General features: G+C 39.4%; 1 protein-coding gene across 3 annotated transcripts in view; it reads right to left on the bottom strand.

Annotated features, from left to right (window-relative positions):
* Positions 1-27,163, bottom strand: part of fhit (fragile histidine triad diadenosine triphosphatase) — a 225,723-nt gene that overhangs the window by 114,251 nt on the left and 84,309 nt on the right. For 2 of the 3 annotated variants that reach the window (XM_055010876.1, XM_055010877.1), the window contains exon 3: positions 16,539-16,683. In XM_055010876.1, the coding sequence (XP_054866851.1) occupies positions 16,539-16,665 (127 nt within the window). In that variant the 5' untranslated portion in view covers positions 16,666-16,683. The remainder of the gene's footprint in view (positions 1-16,538; positions 16,684-27,163) is intronic. The other variant, XM_023276681.3, reaches the window with a different exon arrangement.

Here is a 27,163-nt window from a genome sequence, read left to right as displayed (position 1 = left end):
TTATCATCACATCAGTCACAACAGGCAATCTGTGATGTTATCTCTGTGCAGCACAACATACAAAACAAATAAGAATGGTTGCAGTGTTTCTGGCTTTGTTCCTTATTCACTGTTTTCATTAGTCTGTTTGCTTTGCTGTCACTAAGTAAACAGCTGTCAATAAATAAACATCTATTTGAATTGCTGACCATTGTTTTGGGAAATATAGCTAATTGTCATACCCTCCACCTCCACCTCTGCTTCATGGCAGCCTTTCTTCTCCCTCTCCCTCTCTCTCCATTCCCTTTCCCTTCATGTATGTGTGAGTGAGATGTGTGCATTGGTATGTGTGTGGAAATAGCTCATTGGATAAACACCTAAAGGAGGACACCTGCAGTGAGGAGTGGTTCACCTGCAAGTAATAATATCCTACTGTAAAAGATGGGCTCAGACCACCACTCAACACTGGACCATTTAAACAACCTCAGTTAATCAACTCAGGCCCATATTCTGCTCCAGTTTGTTACCTTGTTCTACCTAATCTCATTCTTCCTCTGCCTGATTCTCAGTCACTCCCTGCCTGCATCTCCTGTCTCCTGCTAAAGTCCCAGCTCACTCCATACCTGTCTGGAACTGGTTCATCTCTGATCATCTCCATAGGCCTTCACCTTTCACCTTCCCCTGCACGACAAGCCAAACCTGCCATGCCACACACCTCCTCCGACAACATTCCCTCGACTACTCTCCCAGTTAGGTAAGTAATGTTCTATCCACGAGCTTGTACTTGTTCATTGCTTGTGCTCAGATCGTCCGCAATTCTGTATCCTGGTTTTAAAAAGTGATCAGTTTCAGCATGTATTACTGCATGTTCTGTCAGAGCTAAGTGTATTGTTGTTTTGTTATGTCGTGGTGGTGTTTTTCTGTGTCAAATTTGTGCGTTTAGTGCACAGTCCTTTCCTGGGTAACGCGATCTGTAGTCTGGCTCCTGTCTAGTAAGCTTTCCTAGCTGTGTTTTACTGGTTTCTGGTTAGTTCCCCTGATTTGATAATTAAAGCTCTAACGTTAAGTCTGTATTGTTCGTAGTAGTTTGCAAACTCTAGATTTTTATCCCTTCTCGGCTTCAGTAGTTGTATCCTTCTTTGTGTTATTCTCCTTTGGTTCCACAAGTTGTCAGTCTGTCTCTTGTTACTTTGACTTCCTGTTATTCTTATGCCAGCTTCCCTCCCCAATTCCCTCAGTTAGTCCTCCTTAAGTCATTGTTATATTCTGTAGAATTATCTCTCTGTGTAGTAAAATTCTTTAATATTTATTTTGCTGGTGTATTGCGTTTCTCTGTCTCCGTGACAACTAATTGTCTATCATACTGATGAGTCAACCAGTTTCATGTCCACCCAAGCCTCAAAAAGCTCAAGCTGTCATCTGGTATTCTAAATCAAGAAACTTTTACATCAAGAAGCCTAAATGCCTGAAAAAACTTGTGACACGTTGAAACTCTCCAAAGACTTCCAAACCACATGACAACATTTGCAAACACTTGCTGTTACGTTTTAGATATTCTGGGCAACAAGCCAGAGCCTAAATATGTCATGGACAGCGGTGTCCCCCCCCCCCCTCCTCCCCCAGAGGGAGAGCACCTGCGAGGATCCCCACCTGAGACTCATCATCATCACCAGCTCATTAAAAGAGAGCCCCACACAGCCTTGGGTGTGGGATCGTACTGTTGGCACCATCATTTCAAGAGAGCATCGTTGGCGTGGAGCAAGAAGACTGAGAGCTAGAGTGACTGTGAGCCTTTATGGGTCGGCCTACGGGACTGAAGGACAGAGCTGCCGGCCTGTGGAACCTCCTGATAGAGGTATTGGGCCCACACAGGCCTCCGGACAAAGGACGTGCCCCTCCACCCACGGACTGCACAGACCAGCCCTGCCCCAGTTGCCGGACTCCGGATCCGACTCACGCCACCAGCGACTACGTGAGTCTCTCTGCTGCCGAGCCCCAGAGCCTGCTGCCCTGTTCCCACTCGTGTGAGTTTTGGCCTTTGTAGCAGACCTTTGGTTTCATTATAAAAATAATAAAGAAACCCAGGACTCCCCTCTTTAGAGAACTTAACATAAACTACACTAATGGCCTCTAGAGGCTGCAGCATTTTTGACATCTCCTTGAGCAGAACTGCTCCACAAATGATTACTACTTTTGAAAGCATTTTGAGGGTATTTAAAGCATTTGTTTCAGACAGCTCAGAAGAAGGAATGTGTGAGGGCATAATAAATAGGTCCCCTGGTTGACATCAGTTTGGTTCATGGTCAACATTTCAACGCTGAACCTACAGGGCCTGTGTGTTCCCAAAGATGGGAGATTTTTTTGACAGGAAAATGCTTGAGTGTGTTTATCCCAGCAAGTTGTGCAGTTTGGATGTTTCAAGATGTGTCGGTCCCATGAAATAAAACAACTGTCAAATATTTAATGTTTTCAGACCCAAAAATTGCTCTCATTGCTCTAACCTCCATATGCAGATGATGATGCCAAGCTAATGCTGAAATTGAGCAGAAAAAGATTTCTTTTCACCGAATGACACAACAGAGTTGAAAGGGGAGACAGGCTTGCTGGAGTGACTGAGTACTGCCCTGGTGGCAAAACAGGAAGTGAAGCTGGGTGAGAAGGCTGGAGCTTGAAAGACAGATTATAAGCTCTCTGTGCACTGACACTATCAAAAGAACACAATAACTCCAGGTTTTTCTGCTCAGCCCAATCTCCCTCCTGATGACACTTGATGAAGATGTTGCACAGTCAGCTCACTCACTGTCTAGTTTATGTCAGAAAGCATCAGAGCCGACAACACTGGACATAGAGTTAAACAAGTACAAATGCAAGGTCAACAAATAGTGTTTGTGGGCTGGCCAGGGGTCATGTTTAACCAGTAAACACATGATTTTGTATTAAAAGTAATGTTTTATATTATAGATGTTACTGTAGCTGAAATCAACAATTAGCTGTTGTATAAAAATGTTGTCTTAGAAAAGTATCTACTTTGTTGTTGCTAATAACTGCTACAAGACCACAGAGACCACACTTTGGGAGAAGCAACAGAACTTATAAAACGCCTACAAATTATGAATAACAATCATACATACCACGAATTTGCATTGAAAAAAATGTAAGTATTGTTTACATTTTATTAACAGAGAACAGTTTTTGTTTATTTGTTTTGGCTTATTTCTTGGGAAATCTTGGAGAGCACATGGCTAGTTTGGGAAAATTTGTAGTCCATGTAAAACAATGACTGACTTAAAGCATGAGAAGCAACACATTGTCATTTCTAATGCTTCATCAAGACTACCATCTTTATTTAACCGTTCACAATACATTTGGTGCCTAAACCTAAACAAAACTTAACTGTAGTAACGCTAGTTTTGGAAATCCAACTGAATTTTTGGATTTACATGGATTACACATACAGTACATAGTGGACATGGATGTAGCAACTCCAAAACTCTGAGGTTCTACCTGGAACTGTTTGACCTTCAGCATGTTCAACAGCACCTCATAGGACATACTGTGCAGGAATGAGGTAACTAACGAGTTCCACTACTAAGAACTGCTGTATCTGAAGAAGTCTGTGCATCTCCATTTGATGTCAAAGGGAAACCAAGTTTAAGGTAAAAAAAAACAAAAAAAAACAAACAAACAATAGCAACGAAGATGGAAAAAAAGTACAACGCATCCTTGACTGTAAATGATTGGAAGGGATCAATTAGTACAGTATTAATTCCAAATACTGCACGGTATTTCATTAGTGATCCCATTTTTTTTTTAAACTTACGAACTACACTATCTCATAATGCAGGGCAACATGAACTTTAACCAGACTCTTTCATATCTTGCCTATTACAGTCAGGGTGTGACTGACCTACAGATTAAAAGGAATTTTTAAAGTTACGATATTTCCATCCTTTTCAGTAAGAGAGTACTGAAAACTGTACAGCTGGAGGACATAAAGGCCAATTTATTCGATTTGCCACTTTGTATTCTCTTCTTTTGTACTTAAATAAAAAATAAAAGTTGATGCAGCAATGCAGCCTCATTTTAAAGACATCCCATAAAGCACGACATGAAGCAGCAATAAGGAGCTTCCACACAAAGTGGTACAACTCTGGGCTGTCTAAGTAACACAGCTGTTCTTATTATTGAAAGTGTTGATATAAAATATATGTAATATATTTGTGAAACATTTTGCTATACAGCTTAACAGCTGTCATTGAAAAAATGTGCTCAGACGTCATCCGACGGGTGCAGAATGGTGCAGTTTTTGGCATAAACACTGCTCTGTAGCAAGGGCTGCCCATCATCTAAAAACTTGGGGAAATATGTATTCCATTTTGGACAAAAAAACATTACAAATACATTTTTGATATTTGTTGAAATCGTTTCCTTATAAAAATAGAACTGTATTTTTGTCTGGAAACATTTGCATACAGCTCCCAATGCCAACCTGCCAAAACCTCTTGCTACCCTTTTGCCACATAAAATAAAATTTTCTAAATGCACCATGAAAAAAAGCAGAAATGTTTTCTTCCAAACACCTGCAGATAGCCTACGCACATGGGTTTGTTAATATTAAATGTGTAGATTTATTTTTGTACAATTTTCCAGACAAATCCAATAGTAGTTCTTTGTGCAATGTAGCCACCTAGACCAGCAGAACTATTTTACAAATTGATATGATGACCAACAGCCAATTGTTGTTTATGCTGCATGTGTGTTTGCCATGGGTCACTAACTAAACTCAGAACTCCAGTGGGAAGCAAGTTTGTTAAAAAAGGAACCAGTTCACAGAGAGAAAAGAAGGTAAAATCAGCAGAAGCTCTTCCCATGATGCCCTGCTGACTGGCTGAAGACAGAGAAGGAGGACCCATAAACACACACACACACAAACACACACACAAACACACATTCATACACACGGGTAATGGGTCAAGCCCAAGTCTGTTCTAAACAATTGTGCAACGAAACAACACCACATTAGCTTTAATCAGCACAGTTTGTACAACTTAGCCAGCCAAGCCTCCTCCATTGTTCACTGAGCTTAATGCCCATCCAGTACACCAGCAGTGGTTTGCCAAGCAATAAACTTCTGTAGTCCAGGTGTTTCCATACAGGACATGAGCTTTCACTAAATGCTTACTTTGCCAAAGAACGCGGAGGAATTATGTGACGAACAGCGCTGGTTTTTCTGTCTATCTGTTTGTCTGTCTGTTAGCAACATTACTCAAAAAACGGATTTTGATGAAATTTTCAGAGAAGGTCAGAAATGTCACAAGGACCAAGTCTTTAGATTTTGCTAGGGATGCAGCTTATAGTCTGGATCCATGGATTTCTTAATGATTTCTGCATCATTGTGAGATAATGGCACTGTAACCATGACAACAAGTAAACACTACATCAGCTGCCTGCAGACGATCACATGACTGCGATTCTACTACAGATTCACCACTGTGGACTTATTGGGACTTATCTGTCAGAAATGAAACAAGGAACAAGTGATTAAATTGTGGGAGTGTTTCCGAGTACTATCAATTCCCACTGCTCACTACATATTTACCTCACGCGATTGGATATCCACACATAACGTACATATGCATAACACTTATCTGTGCTCAGTGCAAGGTCATGTTGTTTGTGGGTACATCTATATTAAATGGTCACCTTTTATGTTGCTGTGATTTCTAATCATCAATAACTAAGAAACAAATGCTGCATTTCTAAAAAATAATAAATAAATACTGCATTTCTGACAATGCCGTATGGTGGAATGAACAAACTTGGTGGAGTACTGTGCTTTTCTAATGAGATATGCTATGGCTTTTAGAGTCACCTATCTATCTTTGTGAGATTTTGCAGTAATACTATCACCTATATACAGTGTGAACAAGTCGTACTAGCAAACTGTGTGCAGCATAACTGTAGATGGGAAACTGAAAAGCTGTAGTTGTGGTAGTACAATTTTAACAAGTTTTTATTATTGTTCTTTTAGACTACATGACCCAAAGTGTGATCATTGTTCTTTTCAGTAGAAGAGTTATATGTAACTTCACATGTAAGTATATAATTAGATATTCTTTTATTATCCATGATTAGTAGCAGTTTATTACTAAGCAATTTACCTTACATGATAATACATAATACATGAATTTCCTTAGAATTCAGTAACATTTTCTTATATTTGTCATCATTTTGGGTAGTGATTAGTGTTGCAAATATAGCACAAGATGAAACTTTATCTCTGTAACACTCACACTTAACTCACATGCCTATTTTACAAACATTCGAACCAAGCTAGCTGGAGCACTATGTCAATGTTCAAGATATGAATCTAATTGAATTGAATTATGCTAGAGCTGCACAGTGGCTTGGTGAGTGGGTTGGTGGTTAGCACTGTCACCTTGCAGCTTGAAGATCCTCGGTTCACGTCCCGGCCTTCCCAGGATCTTTCTGCATGGAGTTTGCATGTTCTTCCTGTGCATGCATGAATTTTCTCCAACTACTCCGGCTTTCTCTCACAGTCCAGAAACATGCTGAGGTTAACTGGTGATTCTAAATTGTCAATAGGTGTGAATGTGAGGGTGATTATTTGTCTCTATATGTAGCCCTGGCACTGTGTCCCCTGCCTTCACCCTAAGTTAGCTAGAGACTCCTGCCCCCCCACGACCCCAATGAGGATTAATCGGTGTATAGATAATGGATGAGTGGATGGATGAATTATGCTCCCTATGAATGAGTGTCAAATCATTACACTGTGCGGTGTTGTTCCATGTCCAACCTCCCATGTATCTGACCTGTACTGACAAAATCAGAAGCCCTTCAACAACATATTGTGGGTTGGCAGTTGAGCACGTTTAACATTCTCTAACTGTGGAAAAATTGCTTCTTCAAATCTGTTTATAGCCAAGACCAGCTCATTAAAAAACCTAATTATCGGCAGTATTGTGTTTTGGGGCTCACAAATTTACTGCTGGAGATTTGTGTGTCTATGTTGAGTGCTTCCAGTCAGCGGGTTCATTATGATGACTAGAATAACCAACATCTAATTTGGGACTCCATTACAATCACTGGTAGTGTTGAGACCCATCAGGAATCATACTTATTCAAGGTGGTGATGGCGGCAGCAGCAGACTAATAGAATGTGCAGTATGGGCCTCATGAATATAGCAATTTTGTCTCATTCTCTTTTTCTTCATTTTTAATCCCATCATTATAATTGTCTGTTTAATGAAAACCTATATCTAGTGGGACCCCTTGGATTTTCCACTGCTTGAAGCCAACAAAGTTGAAATTCCACACCTGACGCCAAACTATGCTGTTTCTCTATCTCTAAAAATATATTTATAGCTGTCTATGTACATCAGCAGGTCATGCTAATCCTAAAAGCCTTAGTAGAATCCAACTAGACTTCCTGTTTTGGTTCTTGAAAATGTTTCACCTCTGATACAAGAAGGTTCACTTCACTACAGCTGTAACTCAGTTCTAATTTCACTTATCCAAAAGAAAAAAAAAAATCCTCACACAAAACTCCCCCAGATGTTTACTAAATGAGGCGAACAAAAAGAAGAGAAAAGAACACAACAAAGGCATGCTGACATTTATCCTTCAGTTTCCCTGGAGATATACACTACGCTGGATTCTGTCAAATATGTCAATGAACACACTTAACTTTCACTTGTGTATGGCCCCTATATCTGAAAGTAGTTGGGAAAATTAAGCCCTGTTACTGGTTGAAAGTGCTGACGAGGAGGGTGGAGGTGAGGTGAGTGAACAAAACATCTTAATTTTTTAAAATATTTAATACAATGCTGATTGCCACAAACTGTAAACAGAGGAAAATTATCATTTTAGAAACTTAGAACCCTTTGGTTTGCAAAATGTCCCTGCTACTTCCAATCCCCACCAGCACCATATCCTGCTATTGGATGTGGTGCTTGAGACCTCACCTCCACACCCAATAGCACGTTCAGCCAGTTGCATACTTCTGATTTGCCCAACATCTAAATTCTGGCCCCAAATATCAGGACTTCCCAGTACAGTATGGCATCATACACCAGTAATGGAATACCTGGACAGGCTTGCCCACTGTGCATTGGTCCGCCCAAGCATTTCAGAAAGTTATCTGCATTTGTTTAAAATAGCTGTTGACTGCCTGTATCTAGTGGAGGATCAGACTTCCAACCTCATACTGAAGCTCAAGCTCAGCATTAACAATTAAGTTGGTGAAGGTCTACTTATTTGTTCTTATGAAAATGTCCTTGTTTTGACTTTTTTCAATTAACAGGAAAACTAGAAATGGAGTATCTGAGTTTTATTGACTCAACTGTATTAGAGGAGTAATAAAAAAAAAAGAAAGAAAACCCCAGAGAAGACTACTTTTGTTACATTACAACCTTTGTTGAAATAAATGGACACGAGTGATTGCTGGAAAGTTTTTATTCCTTGTCTTTATTTGTTATAATTTTTAAAAATTGACTGATTGAAACTGATTTTGATAAAAACTGAAATTGATCTCACTGTATGGAGTTAATACAGGCAGAGTTTCTGGGCAAACATGTATCCTTTATAGTGTTTGCCTCTCAGTTGAAAAATAACTTGGTAAAACGACTCCAGCGATAAACAAACTAAGCCACTAACTTATAGATTTATTGTGGAAGTGCTGCAACCAGTTAAATCAAAATAAAGACACCCCTGTTTTTTTTTTTTTTTTTTTGGGTAGTTCCAAAACGACAAAAGAAGCCGGCAGGTAATGATGAATTGGACAGCAGCAGCAACTTTACTGTCTGTTTCCACACAGGATGTGGAAGCAGCAACTGCTATGACTTGCGGCTAAAGTCAGTGCAGCAGTACTTTAACATGCAATTCTACAATCTTTACCTTTTACCTCCACTAGCAACATTTAAACCTTCAGTTTGTTGTTTTGTCCAACACCTGTAAGCTGCATTGTGTGTTTTAAATGTACTGCTAGCTTGCCTGTTTAATTTATAAAATGTCCTGTCTTACATTACTGCAAGCAGGGAGGGAGAGAAAGGCACTGCTCATCATGCTGGCCTGCAGAGACTAAAAGGGATGGGAATTATCAAAACAATTGTGCTTTGTGATGAAGATTCCTTCTGTTGAAGCTGTCCGGGTGTATGTGCAATCATTCTGTGGCACAGAGGAGGCTGACGAGCTCAGCAGCAAAATCTGGAGCAGGCCGATGGGAGATGAGCTTTTAATTATCAAACATAGTCTCATCTCAACAAAAAGAGGCCACCCTTCAGTCACCCAGAGAACATATATCTGGGGTGGGGAGTGTTCCTTCATGCCCACAGCCATGCAAAACTAAACACTGCTGCACAATGAAGTATTTTTGACAATCTCAGAATGCAGCAAATCTAATTGTTTCTTTGTTTCTCACATCATACTTTTGCAACTTTGACTTTTAGGATGAACCCAAATTCTGTTACAAAATTGTTCCATAACAATAGAGGTCATAGGATCACCTAAAAATTAGTTCCTATTTTTCTCAAGGTATCTTACTCTGGAAGAAAGTGGATCTCCATTACAACAGGCGCAAAATAATAATTTGAGGGTAGTTTAAGAAAAAATAAAGACAAAGTACAGCCCTGTGCCATATTACTTAAAGGTCAAAAGATTCAACAGTGTGCCACTTCATGGTAAATGCCATACTTTCAGGTTAAAGTAGGTTTTTTGATGGTCATGTAAAATTGAAAACAAACATTTTAGATTTACTATATCAACAATACAAGCATCCCAGTGGAAAGTCGATGCACTGAAAACCAGTACTTGGAAAAAAAAAAGTTTTTTTTTTAACTGAATAGAAAAAACAACAACAATATTTTTGAGAAAAGACTCAGTCTTTGTCAGCATGGATGGCACTAGTGTTGCACAAATTTCTTCTTCAGAGATATGTCTTTTAAGCTGTTCTTTGCAGGAGGTTTTGAAGCTCACACTGTCTTTCTCTTTTTCAATCACATACCCCAAAGGTGTTCTCTTGGATTCAATTCAGGTAACATACTTGGCCAGGCCACAGTCTTCTGTTTTTTTGTATTTAGAAACTCTTCAGCATGCTTTAGGTAGCTAACATGCTGGAATATTCCTCTTCAGCCATGTTTCTGTAGATTGAGACATCTAGTCAGGTATGTTCAGGGCAAACATGCTGGACACAACCTGAGTCAAACAAATTTGTCATGGTCTCTTCTGACAATGTTTGATCTGGGAGTTTTGTGTCAAAGAGTATGCAAGATTTATTTTATTTTTTCTTGGATGCTGCCTATAGAGGTGGGCAATATGTACAGATAACCTGTGTCCAAAGTCTAATTCACCTGGACAGCTGTCTTTTAGAATCAGGTCGCAAGTAATCTGTGTGTAGCATCCTTTGTGGAGGACTGCGGCTATGATTAGTGGTACTGTTGATCTTTTTATACCTCCTGATTACTGCTGCAGCTGTGTTTTAACTGATTCTGAGTGGTCTGCCTGTATCCTTTAACATCTTAGAGTCTCACAGTCAGATTTTTCAATATCTCTGGATATGCTTTTGCATGTCAAGCTTTTCTTGCAGAAACATTTACTTTGAACACCCCATAGGTCCAACATTTACAAGTTTCTGCTGTTCACATTTTCTAACCATGTTCAAACAATTAGAAATACTAAAAACCATGTGCATACAGTTTTTTGTCAGCAATCTCAGTGGTATTCAATGTTGTTGCACTGACTTCCTTCTTTGGGCCCAATATTTGCCCCATCTGTTCAACTGTTCAGCATAGAAATCATGCAACGATTGAGAGGCAATAGAATTTTTAATTGTTTAACATTCAAGTGATATTGCACAGTGTTGTGCTCTATACATCACTTGTGGTGCGATACAGTATGTCTGGACAGTAGTAGAGGAACAAAATATTTTCCTGTTTGTAACTTGGCATCAAGTGCTGTGAAAACATAAAGAGGTATTTCAGGAGGAGAGATCTCTGATGCTACAGTAATCCCTGCGTAAGTGTCTGTTAATGCGTGTTGTTGGATTGCTGGACAACGAGGGACAGCACTGTGTCTTTGCTAATTTCCACCGTTTTTCTAGGTGCCACTTGTAACCTCAGAGGACAGAGAAAATGCTACTAATTATTCATTCTAATATGATTACTAAATGTGTGTAATCGGTTCTTGGTCTAATGATTTTTTTGGGAAAGAACATTCCCTATCAAAGAATATGTTTATGGTGTTGCGGACGTTTGCATGGCAGTATCATACTTGTGCTCTGTCACTGGAATGCAGTGCACTTTATCTCAAGAAAATGATACAGGAGAGCTTGTAATCCATTTCTCCAAGTGTAACCTCCAGGAGCACAAATCAGGAACATTTGTCCATGACACAATTTAGAAAAGGCTCTCTTTCCATTTAATGGCACCTTGACAGGAACATAAGGAGGATATCATCAAGCAGCCATCTGTTTATTCCAAACAGGCAGGAGAGAGACGTTACAAACTGGATCTCTGTTCACGGTATGTGGGCCACACAATGAAGCAGGTTTACTGGACATTATAGTCTATTATTGGTGCTTCCCCCTGAGACCTCTATGTTTCCTGTGATGCCCAGAATCTCTGTTTTGGTCTTGACTTTAAAGTTGTTCTTGTCTCCTGAAGATAGTGTCGAGGAAAGCTGATGTGTAGATGTATAATTTTGGTCAGTATAATAAATGCAAATCTGTTAATCAGCTGATTATATTGTGTAAATAAAGTTATATCTGATGCTGTCATTTCAACCCAATGGGCACACAACAAGAGTGAACAAAAGATTCAGAGTTATCTTCTGAACATTGTGAATATTCAGTGCAAACAAAGCAACTGTAGTCTCAATTACGCTCACTGTCATAGCAAAAAACTACCTGATTAATCTTCCATAATCATTTCACATGATGTGGCCACATTGGGTTTGGGAACTGTTAAATTTATATAATTAAACCTGCAGTAAAGCTACTGCTGAGACTAACAAGCCAACAATGAATGTACATGATTATCCTCCTCTGTCCTTCCATGCCTCTTGCACATCATCACATTTACATACACATTTGCATACTATGAACAAACATCACTGGATTAATTCAAGCTTCCTGGTGATGAGAAACAATATATTTATTTATTGATTTATTTAATTTTTCATCTCAAAGATGCACAAATATATGAACAATTTATATTTCTATGAAATGAAACAATCAAAAATCCATCATCTGAAGTGAATTTTACTAAAAATTATGTGATTGCATTACAGAAATCAGATTACATGGACATTTATAGAATATGTCAAATCTGAGTACAATTTGGACAACATTAGATCCCATCACATTAAAATGTTTCTTTAATCTTTCCTAATCTGGTGTAGATTCAATTCTGTTTCCTGTATGCATCAAAGTGAGCTTAGTTTTTAGCATGAGATTTTACAATTTAGAGGTTTAGATCAAACGGGACGTTTTGAATTAGCCTTCTGTTGCTTCTTTGTGTTAACTTGAAGTTGAGTAAGAGTTGGGGTTTAATTATCTTTGACACATGAACAAATCGCTACATGTGATTATCACCCCTTCCATCCAACTACCGTGATCCCTTCACATGTACTTGCTATTTTATGTTTAGATTAGACAAATAAAAATCTTATTGGACATCTGGTGAAAGCTTAAATGGCTTTAAAAACAAAAATTGTACCTGTATCTACCTGAGAAACCGTTATTTGATCCTCTCACGTGTTTACTCAGCATGCATAGCTGAATACTGAATGGTAACAATATATTACATTTACATTGTTACAGGTACTTAAAAAACAAATGTGATAATCAAATTTTTCACCTTGTCCATCTCCATATAGTGTTTTTTTTGTTATTTTATTGTTGTTGTTTTTTTTTAAAGACATATCATATGCAAAATTAGCAGTTCTTGCAGTGGCTGAGTATTTCCACCTTAAAACTGCAATGAATTCAGATTCCAGTGGTTTCATACCGAGAAACTTCAGGACTAAATCCTGTTATGATGTGGAGTGGGACTTGCTGTATCATTATTTCTCTTCAAAGCTGGCTTCTAGGTCCAAAGCTCATGACTGAGTTCCTACAATATTACATCTTGCCATTATGTAGCGTAGAGCAGTTTTGTAGCATTTCAGCACAGTCGTATGTTAGCTAGGGAGCTTGAGCTGCAATGAGCAGGTAGGGACTTCATAGATTCACCAAATGCAGAGATGGCTCTGGCTCAGAGTGACATTCAAAGCTGTTTTAAGGTAGGATGGGATCATCTCATTTTTATAAAGCAAGACAAAGCAAAACAAATACCTTTCTCTTTTTATATATGCAGAGATGAGTTTTTGGGGGTTAATGAATAATGAGCATATTTTTTACTGTTACTTGAATTAGATTTTTGGGAAAATGTAAAGTTGGATACATAGTAGTGGTTTCACTTCCTGTCATCTTGGAAAAGCAATGTGGTGTGATCTGTTTGTGTTGTGTCTAATTTAATGTTTTATACATTATGTTGAAGGGGTCATGATTATGTTTTTACTCCAGGTAAGTAGGTAGATTTGTCTCAGTATTATTGATGTGAATAAAACGACAATCAGTGTGTAATAATGTGTGATCTGACACATAAATGAAAAACATTTGTGATTTTTTTTTACTGCAAAAAAGGCATCTGTGAATCAATTTTCTATTGGTGAATTAAAAATAAAAACAATTTTAGATCTCAAATCTACATTTATGGACTTGGGCTTTTCAAACACAAAGTTTTTACACAACTTTCCTTTAATCTAAAAAAAAAAATGACATACCACTTGGCCTTTCAGCGTTCGCTTGCTGACAATGTGGCATGCAGTCTTTCTATGAACAGTTTTTATAGACTATGAAAATCTCTTTCACTGTTGCCTTTGTTTATTACATTGCAAATGTAGCCTGGGTAGTGATGTCAATGTGCAGTGGTCTTCCTTAAGACCTGCAATAGTGTTCTTGTCACTTTTTCACTTATGTACTTCATGCATTTTGAATACAAGAGTTCACAGCTGCAACTGATTATAAACAAAGACTATAACCAAATGCTAGACCTACAGACATCTTCTAAAAGGAGCCTAAACGCTCCTGAATAGTGAATGAAAACCAGTCTAAGATGGGAAATGCTAAATGCTCTCCTGATAGTATGTAAACAACCTGCTCCTGCAGTTACTTCTCTGAAGGTGAATCAACGGACACAAAACTGATCATGGCGGAACCAGACAATCCACCAGTTCAGTCTCTTCTGCATTCTGTAACCAAGTGTACAGTGTCCTCCAAGAAAGGCTAATGCAGTAACTCAGTGGAGGCAGGTGTACAGTGGCTAGCAGATGTGCACTTAATCATGAACCTTGTGTATGCAGTTAAACAACAAGTGTATCTGGATAAACATATATAGAAGGACATCCAGTCCCAGAATCTGTTCATCTGGGGATGTTCAGCCAAGGTACAGAAAATCTGATCCGGACTACAATGCAAGTCCATTTGACCCTCCAAAAGCACCCACGAATCAGTATCAACAAACACCCATAAAGACTGTCATGGTTTGTATTCATTTGTCTTGATGGAAGTGGTTTCTTCCAGGATGAGAATGTCCACATTTATAAAGTACGAGCTGTTTGACATGAAAACTGTATAACACTGATCATCTTGTTCCAATAACGAAGACTGGGTCCTGTTACTCTGACAGGAATGCCTTGAGGAACACAACAAAAAGCCCAAAAAACTGACTTGGCTTCCAAACTCTCAAAAGATCTGCTGCCAGCATCCTGGTGCCAGACACCACAGGATACCCCCAGAGGTGCAGCATCCATGGTCCAATGGGTCAGAGCTGTTTTGACAGCACAAGAGGGAGCTACACAACACTGGGCAGGTGGTTTAAATGCCGGGGCTGGACAGGGTATTTTATGTGGCTCTACAATCAAGACGGTTCACATCGAAGTGTTTAAAGAGGAATATGATTAATAATGCTAATATATGGCCTCAGAATGTAGGTGAATAGAAAAAGAGAAAGATGTCTACCTGGTCCAGAGTTAATGTCAGCTCACAGTTGTGCAAGGTGAGAACAACACTTGAGAAGTTGAGCACAAAGCCAAAAACTGGTTACCATTCCAGAAAGAGAATAAGCACTTTATTCAAACAAATCAGAAATCTGTGATCGAAGCTATGCAAATTATAAATCAAGTCGTTTTTTTTTTTTTGTTTTGTTTTGTTTTGTTTTATAGCTCAGGCTGGTTGAAAACAACAATTAATAGGGTTTGTTTTTTCTTTTTGTCAGCTTTTTCCTGTATAATGGGAGAGCTGAGGCATAAGAGTCAACAAGGAACCATGACAGCCTCTTCCCCATGCACACAATGCCTGTAGCTATTCAAAGATAAAGCAAGCATCTGTGTTATGTTGGAGTATAAAAACACATTGACCCACCAATCAAAGTTACAGAAAACAATGCAACACAACAACCAGCAGCCAAAACCTTCAGCAGCCATTGGTACTGTCTCTCCACATTATGCATGCGCATTTGTGTGTGTGGTAAACAGCTGCTTATATGGCCCTAATATCAAGACAGATTAATCTCAGCAAAGACAGCATCTGTTGCTAGGTAACAGCAAGAGCTTTTTAGAAAGTGCTCCACTGAGCAGCAAATGCTGAAGTCCAGTCAGAGAGAAACAATAAGATGGATAGTGATTGAAAGACTGAGAGAGATACAGTGGATCACTGTCAGACTCTGCCTCATACATCACTGCATGTTTGGTTACTAAACACTGTAACAGACCGAGACAGCAGAGTTTATTTGAACGTTCTAATATTAACCGAGGCCAGATACTATAGTACTGAAAACTACATTAACCTTCTGAACCCTGTGCTCTCATCTGGTAAGATGAGAGATGTCCAATTGAAACAGGGTTTCACTTCTAATGCACTGTGTGAACGAGCACACAATGATTGTCACACTGATACTTCCACAGGTAAGCAGACTAAAAACATCTTTAAACTCAGTGGTCTGTTGGTCTAGTACATTGTAAAATACCCTGATAATGCATCTTACTTTCACAAAGATTCAATGGATATTCACTGGTAAGGACATGAACTTCAGAAGCTCATTCAAAATGACTTTGTTACCAGATTATTAATATTTAATACATAAGGTTACATGGGAAGCATAAGAGAAGAAGAGATAATAAGAGAAATATATTACAAACTGCCTGAGGAAGGTCTAGCACTGAAATGTTGAACTAATAAATTTATCTTTACAAGTCAGATAGTGTGTGGGAGTCTATTTGAACCTGGCTGTGCAGATTGTAAAAGCAGCATCTCATGACAATTCAAGAAAAGAAAAAAAAAAGTCTTTTCCGCTGTCCCCCTACCACCTACAGTGGAAGCCAAGCGGATGTATTACAACAAACTGACTGCACATCCCCAGACTTGGTGGGTCTGAAAGGTGTTAAAATTCCAACACCCACTTCAGGCCACAAACAGCACTGAGCTCAGCAAGACCTCCTCTCACCTGTAAGTAATGAAAAGATACGACCAGGCACCACAGGCTTCCTGTTGACCAGAGCGAAGGACAGCTCCGTCTGCAGGAACACAGCTGAGGCCTTGATGAGATGCTGTCCAAAGCGCAGGGTTGACATGTTAACTGATTCACTGGCCTGAAAGAGACACAAAGGCAGCAGGTGGTGAATAACATCAGATTGTAGCAGGATTTTGTTCGTTCACACATCCACACACAGCTGAACACCCTCACTGAAGAATCTGATTGACAGATTTGATTCAGATTTGATCTGCCTGAAGGTGACTCCGAATCCAACAATGAAAACATTAAAAACAACTGAATAAAAGTAACATATGCATATCACAAATTTGCATGCCAGAGATTCAAAAATAATGTCTAACCACTACAAAATAACTATAAATAGCAAACACAGCAGTTACACTATTCCAAGAAAAATGTGTCGTTTAATGTAGCCTACCTTCTTCACAAATTAAAAATATGTAAATAAATAAATGCATAATGACTATGACACACACTTGTTCTCCTGCAACTGCAACCTCTTCCACAACCATTGACATTTCTAACCCTCATCCTTTGACTGTTGTCACCGGCTGAATTTTAGGCATCTTTGAATTGATTTCAACTGTGGTAATCAAGTAGGAGTATTCATAAACATATGGTTATAAAACAAAAACTTGTGTTGTAATGCTCTGTATGTTCATGTTTCACTTGCATAACCTGAATTTTTTTCACTGTACAATATAAAAAGCAGTGACAATGTCGCTAGTCTATCTGAGATTCTGCCCAAATGATGGTTTTAAGCCGGTCTGGTTTGAACAGCCACTTTTGTTCAGCTAAGCTTCAGCAGAGAGATGGGGGATGTAATTTGTTCCCGACTTGATGACAGTAATCCAAACTGTGGACGAGGCCAAAGGTCTACATCCATGGCAACAGCTTTACAAGGCACAGTAGTGCATCGACCTTAATGCTAAATTCAACATGTTAATATGCAAGTTGCCAAACAGCGTTAAACAGTACAGCTGAGGCTTGCAGTAATATCAAGGTACTGAACAAATATATTTTTTAAAAAGTCACAGAATCCCCCATTTAGGTCATTCTTAATAATGAATGTGTTAATAAATCATTTACAAGATATCATCAAATGGATAATTAAATATTGTTCAGCCCTTACAAGACATACAATAACATTATAGATTATTCACAAATAGTTAAGACAATTACAATATTCTAAATGGTTAGTTCGTGCATGACACTCGTCTTTAGTCACAGTAAGTGTACTGTCAAAAGGATGTCAAAAAAAACATTTCAACTTGCAGCCTATTAGTAATAAACCTAATTTACTAATGCATTTCTATTACCTATTTTATCAGGTCTTTAAGATGGCAGCATGTGCTGATGCAGCAGTCCCTCACAGTCCCAAAAATGCTGTGTTTTTTCATGTTTCCGAGTATGTCTACATGTTTGTCTACATCTATATTTGAGTAGAGTCAGTAGTTTCCTCTGAACATTGGCAGAACAAAGCATCACAATCTAATTGTGTTTGGGACAACAGATGGAAATCAGCCTTGTGCTAAATTCAGCGTATTTACTGCAACCTTGTGTAAACTATTATGAGATTGTACGTTCATTAATATGCACTGTCCCGTCTAGATAAATAAATAGACACTGATGATAGTGCGTGAACAAAAACTCCAAAGCCATCGACTACTCTGACGGCACACAACAACATCACCGACTCTGACCACTGTTTCCAACCAGGTGAGGAGGTGAAGCAGTTGCTGCGAGACAAACCAGAAGTGGGGCTAGCAGATAACCTGACCCAGCTGGCCATACTAACCATCCTGCTCACTAATGTTCACTCCATGGACAATAAAATGGACTAAACTCCTGAGACAGAAGTCAACAACAGACATAATCCCTCCAGTGAGTTCTGGGTCTACCCCGGGGTCTCCTCCCAGGCGGATGTGCTCGGAAAACCTCCAAAAGAAGTCTCCCTGGACGTAACTGAATCAGATGTCCAAACCACCCCAACTAGCTCCTTTTGATGTGAAGGAGCAGCGGCTCTAGTCCAAGCTTCTTCCGGATGTCTGAGCTTCCCATCCAGCCACCCTACGGAGGAAGCTCATTTCAGCCGCTTGTACCCGCGATCTCATTCTTTCTGTCACTACCCAGAGCTCATGACCATAGGTGAGGGTTGGAACATAGATGGACTGGTAAATCAAGAGCTTTACCTTGCGGTTCAGCTCCCTCTTCACAACGACAGTTTGGTGGAATGCCAGCATTACTGCTGACACCACACCAAGCTGTCTGTCCATCTCTCGCTCCATTTTCCCATCACTCGTGAACAAGATCCAACAGTACCTGAACTCTTTTGCTTGGGAAAGCAATTCCCTCCAAACTGATGGGAGAAATGCACCAGTTTCTGTTATTTTTTTTTCTTGGGGATGCTGATGAAAATGAAAATACATTGTTAAAACTTCCCACTTCACCACTTCATGTGAACTCCGAGTTTAAAAAACAACTTTTTAAACAGTCTCTAAGACATGACAACCTAACAAAGTCTGTTTAGACTTTTTTTTTTTTTTTTAATCAAAAAAGGACCTTGGTAATAAAATGATCAGTAGTGCTAACTGAAGCAATGATCAGAAAAATGCAATAAAAAGCAGACCTCAGACACTGAATCAAGGGGAAGAGTGTTTTCCTCAGGTTTGGCAGTAATCACAGCAGAAGTGAAAACAAGACATTATCGTGTGCTACAGTTTCTCTCAGGGACACTGCCGTGGTGGAGAGATGAATGCATCTTACTGGACCATGTCCTAGATAGAAACAGTGTCACATCTGATAAACTCCTCCATGAGATGTTTCATGGTTGACATCCTTGCTGTGAGAAGTCACTATTGCCACCACGGAATGTACAGACGAGCTGAATTTACCACAAACTTTTTCTGTCTATCTCTCTTGTTTCAGATGAAAATGGATTAGAAAATATGTAAGCATCTAAATAATACAAAGTTTGAAATACCATTTCAAACTGTATCTAAGTGTGAATCTGCCACTTTGTTGACAAAACTGTCTGCCATACTTGGTATAAGATTGTTTCCTTTGAATCACCTATTGCTGAAGTTCTAAAACAGATTCATCCCAGTGCTAAACCCAAATCATTGTGTCAGTATACTTTTGAACAGAATACATGTACTCTTTTGATATCAGCTGAGTTATTCATGCATCACTGTGTAGGTAAAATGCCATGTTGTGATGAAGACATCAGACAGCTTTGAAGTTACATTGAAAGTGCAGCATTGATAATGACATCCAGAAAGACTTTCATTTAAGTCCACCTTAAAACAAAGAGGTTGAGTGCTGCACATGTACACCACCAGTCAAAAGTTTTGACTGGCAAATTTTTGACTGGCAGTGTATGGAAAAAGTGGCCTGGTTGTAGGCACAGTTGGCTCTCCTTTTTTGTTGATCACTCTGGGTTTGACCATATTTTTTTGTTTGTTTGTTTGTTTGTGTTCCCAAAGGAGTACATGTGCTTCCAAGTTGAAACATTTAGGAGCCCTGTAGTGTAACTACATTTAAAAGATGGAAATTGCACTTGTTTATCAGGGCACCACTCAGAATATTGATTAACAACAAATAAATATGGAGAAATGTGTAAATGAGTGGATACAAGACTAAAGTCTAACACTGAAACTATGCTATATGTAAGTACACTGAATAACAACTGTGATTGTCTCTAGAAGCAGTTAGGAAGACCAGTGCTAAATGTAGAAAGACTTTGAAATGAAGAAGAAATTTCACTCTTAGTTGTGCAAAGTTTGCTGTGGTGGGGTGTTTATTGGTATTCCGGTATATGGTGGGCTTACCAACACAGAGCATGAGTCTGGGAAGGTAAACCGACTCAGAGCATTTTGAGAGTACCCATTTTATAGGGATGGCAGAGGGTGGATCAGAGCGTGGGGAGGGGGCCGTATGTAAACAAAGGGGTAAATAGTGGTTAATTTGCATATAGCTGGTTATCAGTAACAGAGGGTAAGACAAAAAGAACAAAGAGCAATTCAATCAAAGCATCTGGCAAACAGTTGCAAATGGCAAAGGTGTGACAACAAAAGGTAAGTATGTGTGTGTTTGTGGGGGGGCACGTCTGACAGACAGTAACAAATAACAAAGACAAAAGAATTGTGGATATCCGTGGGAAATGGAATGAAGGCAGTGACACGTGACACAAGTACTACAAGGTGTGCTATTTTCTTCATCAGTTCTGACAAAGAACAAAAACCTAAAAGTTAATGTAGGAAAGCTCATGCTGCTTTCCACAGGGAGTCTGTTTTCCCGAAAGTTTTGGACCAAAATTCATATCAGCATCCAACCAATTATAGATGTGTTCACTTCGAGGGGTGTTGCTCAGCTTCACTGTTTGAGATGTTTGGAGTAATGAAAGAAACTCTAACAAAACAGATTATATTTTATACTTCACTGAGAAAGACTTTCCTAAAAAAAAATAGTCAGTTTTCCGCTATAGCAACTTACAAGCTGTTACAGAGCAACCCAAGCCTTTGTCCATGTTTCCACTGCAAGAAACATAGGTAGATTCTTTATTGTCATTGCACATTATTGTACAATGAAATCTCATTTGATAGTTCTCTTGGTCACAGCAGCATAGAAAACAGTGTAAAACAATGTAGGGGATAAAGTGGAAGTCCAGCTCAGGCAACACGGCTTTTATAGCCCTGGTGAAAAAAGTCTTTCTGTTTGTGCCCCCATGACCCTGACCCTGCCAGAGGGGATGGAGAACATCCATGTTGCTGAACATGCATGGAGAGCCTCTTTCACAGCTGTTTTGGGGAGAGAAAAAAGTACCTAGCCTTGGTTAGGGATTTCTGAGGAGCCTTGAAAAACAGCTGTATGGGGCTCAATGTTGACTGATTAAATATTTACAAATGCTGACTGAAATATGATTGAAAACTGAAGAGAACAATCTTTTTTTTTCTGCCATCTTAATGTCCTTATTAAGTGAAACTCTTCGCCTCTCTAACACTGACACAAACTATTTAAAATTTTACAATTTTTTAAACTGTAAATGCTGTAAAGATCTTGCAGTGGAAATTGCCTAATTTTATTAATTCAGCACCAGTGAAGGCAACATCAACATTGTCATTGTTGTGTAAGCATCATTGTTGATGAAAATAAAAACAAAATGTAGTTACACACATGCAACTGAATACATTTTAAAGTTCAGATATACAACAATTGAGATTTGTCTCTTAATATGGGTTCTTGCACATGGACAGCTAGCCCATATGCCGTGGAGAGTCAGACATCTGTAGGATTGATGATGACTTTACATTCAGGCCTCACTCATGACTAACCATTTGTTAAAAATTTTGTCACAAACTCAGGTCTGACTTTCTGACTGATTATATTTTATTTAATGAAATGCCATGGATATCTTTAAAAAAAAACTTAGCAAAAGAGCTAAAAACAAGGTCACAATTTGAATGCTATATGCTACTATATCTGTGTAGTTACTGCAAATAAAATGAGTTGTAAAATGAAGTTATTGACTCTTTCAGTTTAACTGTAAGGACTTTTCTAATGTGGTCAAACAACACATCTTAAGAAATAATCCTGAGAAGTCTTAAATTAGATGAAAGTATGACACTTACAGAAATCTCTTGAGTACATGCTGACAAAAATACATCTTTTCTTGTGGTGCATGTCCATCTAAAGAGGTAAGAGTTGGGGGAAGGCATGCTGGAGGGTGGGACATGCTGGAGTGCCACCATGATGAATTTCATTTCATCTAACTGTAACTGCTCTTTTTTGAAACACGTGTGTGACTTACTGTAATGGGGTTAAATGATGCCAAAGTGATTACATGACTCCTTCTTGGTTGGCAGTGTGGTCTGACTGGAGCCTAGAGATAATCACAGCCCAATCCACTCTCCCTTCTTCCTCCCATCTTCTCTCTTAGTTCTTCAACCTGAACTGCTCAGCCACCACAGAGAGAGAACCACTGTATATTTGGATTTGGTCCCGGAAGACTCATTCACTCTGTCTTACCAGCTGTCTTTTCTGCATTAGCATTCCAAATGCAGTCTGACAATCCACACAATTAAGAACTAGGATACTGCAATTACTTCACTGTGTGCAAAGATGAACCAATTAGTGTTTACTTTTACACAATATGTGAATGCCAGCCTGTTTAGCTACCAAAGCTAAAAAGATTTATGTCTTTCTTTGATAATACACCGGCCATATGTCCAGCTGAAGACACAGAGGTCATTTCATGGTATTTTTTTCTTGCAGGGTTTAAACATTTTAGTTACTTGTTGATATCAAATGTGGAAAGAGTCCACCAGGGTATTCCTAAGTAATTAAATCTGTGTAGATTCTCAATCTTTCAGGTCATGCTAATCCTTGCAGCTTTGGTAGAAAGACACTAATTCTCTTTTAGGTTCTTGAAGATGTTCCATCTCTCATCTAGGAGGCTTGTTCAGGTCTAACTGACAGATGAGGAGTTTCAGATATTTATAGTCACTGCAGCGTACATGGCTAATTGCCCATAGATGACCCAGAACTCACTTGCCTTAAGGTATGAATGGGTGTGAAACCATTTAGTCCAACGGAAATTACAGGAATAAAGGTCTGGAAGCTGCTAGCTTACATAACAAAATATAAATTTGCCATGTCAAAAGTGACAACATGTGATGATGAAACTTTCTGGGAGAGATCTTAACACTGCATTATAGGTGCTGGATAAGTGGTCTTGTAGACCCCTTTCTCAATTGAGAGATGGCTGTTCCAGTTTGAGATAAATGGTTTCCTTTACTCCTCTCTCAAACCATCTGTCTTCTCTGTCCAAACTGTGCCCGTTGCTGTCCTCAGAGGAGTTTGTCTTATCCTTGAGATGCAGCTGGACTGCTGAGTCTTGTTGTAATGAGTCTATGGGCTCTGTGTTGAGTCATGCACTTGAGTTATCATTTAGTCTCCACTAATATACTTAAATTAACTTTACTTTAAAATGTAGATGAAAAGTATATCATTTTTTTTGTGGCATATGACCACAACACTTTTCAGTTAATTAATGAACTAATGAATTATATATGATACACTCAACCATCAAATAGGTTTGCTTCCATGGACACACTGTTACGGTAAGTGGAAATTTGAGAACCCAAGTGAGAAGACACAGAGTGGCAGAACGGTGTGTGTATAATCACATTTCTTTATTCTGAATAAACAAATAATTTGCCTCTATGGCCAGAAACTCACTAACGGAGGGAAGGGAGGAGGAAGGCAGGCTCCGGAGGCTCGGCAGTCAGGGAGGCACACGTCGGCGCTGATGGCGTCCAAGACCAAGTGGCTGCTGGCGTGCAGTGGAGACTCTGAGTCCAGCAGCGGGGCAGAGCTGGTCAGTGCAGCCCACGGGAGGCACGTCCTCTGTCTGGAGGCCACATGCTGTTCCTCAACCAGAGGCAACTTAGGCGGGGGTCCAGGACATCTATCTGGAAGTCTCACTGGAAAAGGCAGGCAGCTCTGTAGATAGTCCAGTGGAACGCTCGAAGTCACTCACAGTGCAATCCGAGTTCAATCAGAGCAAAGAGTGCAAAACAGTACAATCCCCCACCGAAAGCTGTGTGGGGCTCGCTCTTAAAGCCGAGATGATGATGATGAACCGCAGGTGAGGATTGTCACAGCTGCTCTCCCTTTGCACTGATCACCAGCAGAGCAGAGGGAGAGGGGCAGAAGCAGATGAGCCGAGGGGCCAACAGCAGGAAAGGAGGGTGTCAAACCCTGTCCGTGACACACACTTTTAAATCAATTTAATGCGTTTAATAAATGAAAATGACAGCATTACAGATACACCTTAATTTGGAAGTAAGTATCTAATCATACATCTATATCTTTAAAAGGGTGGAATGTTTGATATTATCTATTTTGCCTTCTGCAAGATCCTGTACACTGGTATACCCTTTAACGGTATAGGACATTCAAATGTTATTCATTGAAATTCTATGGTCCTTCATAGCTATGAGTAGCTGGTCAATACAGTCCTTTTAGTTTTTTGACTTGATCCTACTAAACCTGCATTTGAACTTACTCACCAGCCCACACTGTTTAACACTTTGGACCAGAGAATAGTTATTGATTTTCCCACCGGGGCTTTACTTAGCTTGAGTCCAGGTGCTCAAAACCGTTGCCTCTAATAACCCACTGCCATGGTGTCAAACAGAGTGAAAAGATGCAGTACATTCATCTTTCAAAGAAAGAGGGGAGTTCATGTCATTTCTACACCATCTGGTAGTGTGGGGCATTTAAGCAGTATCTAGAACAAATCAACTTAATTGAATAATTTTTGTGATATTAGTTAGGTGATGTCTTGTAGCCTTCCTCCACTGCAGGAAATTAACCCATTGATGCACAACATGGGTCAAAAGTGACGCATATTCAATGGAAAACAGTTAACTCTTGACCCATGTTGTGCATCAAAGGGTTTATGAAATGACGTGATATGACATATGTAGGAAAAGCACAACACATTTTGTGTGTCATGTCTGCACCTTTTAGGTTTTTCATGTTTAGTTTTAGTATCCTGAACATTTTCTATTTTTCCAGACCAAATTTTAGATTAGAATTACAATTTAGTCTCTAAGGAGTTACAAACTTCAGAAGCTGCGAGAGAAAAGACTGCATAAACTGTCTATTGCCTTGGTTCCTCACCAGTCAAAGCTTTATTCAAAAGTGACAAAGAGTAAGCCACTGATGAAAAAAGCTGATCATAAATCTTGACTACAACTCATCAAAAGGCACATTGAAGATTTTGTCAAAAGAAGAAGGTTCTTTGGTCTGCTTACACCAAAATTAAGCTTTTTGGATACGAGACTAAATGCTATGTTTGGTGGACACCAAACACTGCTCATCACCACAAACACACCAAACCCAATGTGAAGAATGGTGGTGGCAGAATCAGGATTTGGAGGTGCTCAGCATTGGGCCCTAGAAGGCTTATAAAGGTAGAGAGTAAAACAAATGCAGCTCAGTATGGGGAAATCCAGGAGGACAGCCTAATGCAGTCTGCAAAAGAACTGGGAACGTCACCTCACTGGCAGGGAAGGAACCAGAGCTGGTGCAGCAGGTGGAGTGGTATTGACCAGATCATCCAGTCATCAGGTTGAAGAAGGAGGCCGTTTGAGTTGAAATGACTCTTCTCTGTACAATGGCTGGGCTCAGCCTTAGAGATAAGGTGAAGAGCTTGAAAATCATCCAGAGGGAGGCTGGAATTGAGCTGCTGCTCCTTCGGGTCAAAAGAAGGTAGTTGATGTGGTTTGGACATCTGATTCAGACGACACCTGGGAAACTTCCTTTGGAGGTTTCCAAGCATGCCCGCCTGGGAGGAGACCCTGGGGCAGATCCAGAACTCAGTGGACATATTGTATATTTCATATGGTCTGGAAACACCTTGGGATACCCAAGGAAGAACTGCCTCCATGACCTGACCACGGATAAGCAGAAGAAAATAGATGGAAGAATGTTTTATTGGAGTTATGTTCTGTAGGCCCAAATCCAACCTCTCTTTTATTTCTAAAATCCTTGAAAAAGTTGTTGTAAGCAAATTAAGTGATTATCTGTACAGAAATAGCTTCTCTGAAGAGTTTCAGTCAGGCTTTAGACGCCATCATAGTACAGAGACAACCTTGGTGAAAGTCACCAATGATCTTATAGCTTCAGACAGTGGACACGTTTCTATACATGTTCTACTGGATCTCAGTCCTGCATTTGATACAGCTGATCACAGCATCTTATTACAGAGGCTGGCATGTGTTATTGGGATTAATGGAACTGCAGTAAACTGGTTTAAATCATGTTTAGCAGATAGATTCCAGTTTGTTCATGTTAATGATGAGTCTTCCACCCACTCTAGAGTTAGTTATGGAGTTCCACAGGGTTGTGCGGAACAAATAATATTAACTTTGCACATGCTCCCCTTAGGAAATATTATTAGGAAACACTGCATACATTTCCATTGTTATGCATATGATACCCAGCTGTATTTATCTATGAAGCTAAATGAAACCAATCAGTTGGTCCAAACCAGGCATCTCTGTAGGACATAAAGGCCTGAATGACTTGTAACTTTCTTCATTTAAATTCAGACAAAACAGAGGATATTGTATGTGGCCCTAAAAATCCCAGAAACACACTATGTAACCAGATAGTTACTCTAGATGACATTGCCTTAGCCTCAAGTTCTACTGTTAAAAACTCTGGAATTGTTTTTGATCAGAACCTGTCATTCAACATACAAAACCAGTCTGTAGGATGGCCTTCTTTAATCACTGCAATATTGTAAAAATCGGGAACATCTTGTCTTCGAGCGACACTGTGAAACAACTCCATGCATTTGTAACTTCTAGGCTTATTCTTAATCTAGGCTTAATCCTTATTATCTTGATGTTCCAAAATTACTCTGAACAACCTCCAGCTGATACAAAATGCTGCAGCCAGAGTTTTGACAGGAACCAGTATGAAGGATTATATTTCTTCCATATTAGCTTCTTTTCATTGGCTCCAGGTAAAATCCAGGATAGAATTAAAAATCCTGCTTCTAA

Source organism: Amphiprion ocellaris, chromosome 5 (genome assembly GCF_022539595.1).
Source record: "Amphiprion ocellaris isolate individual 3 ecotype Okinawa chromosome 5, ASM2253959v1, whole genome shotgun sequence".
In the NCBI taxonomy this organism is placed as follows: domain Eukaryota; kingdom Metazoa; phylum Chordata; class Actinopteri; family Pomacentridae; genus Amphiprion; species Amphiprion ocellaris.
Note: the sequence above shows the minus strand (reverse complement) of the source record. Positions and strands in the feature narration are given on the sequence as shown.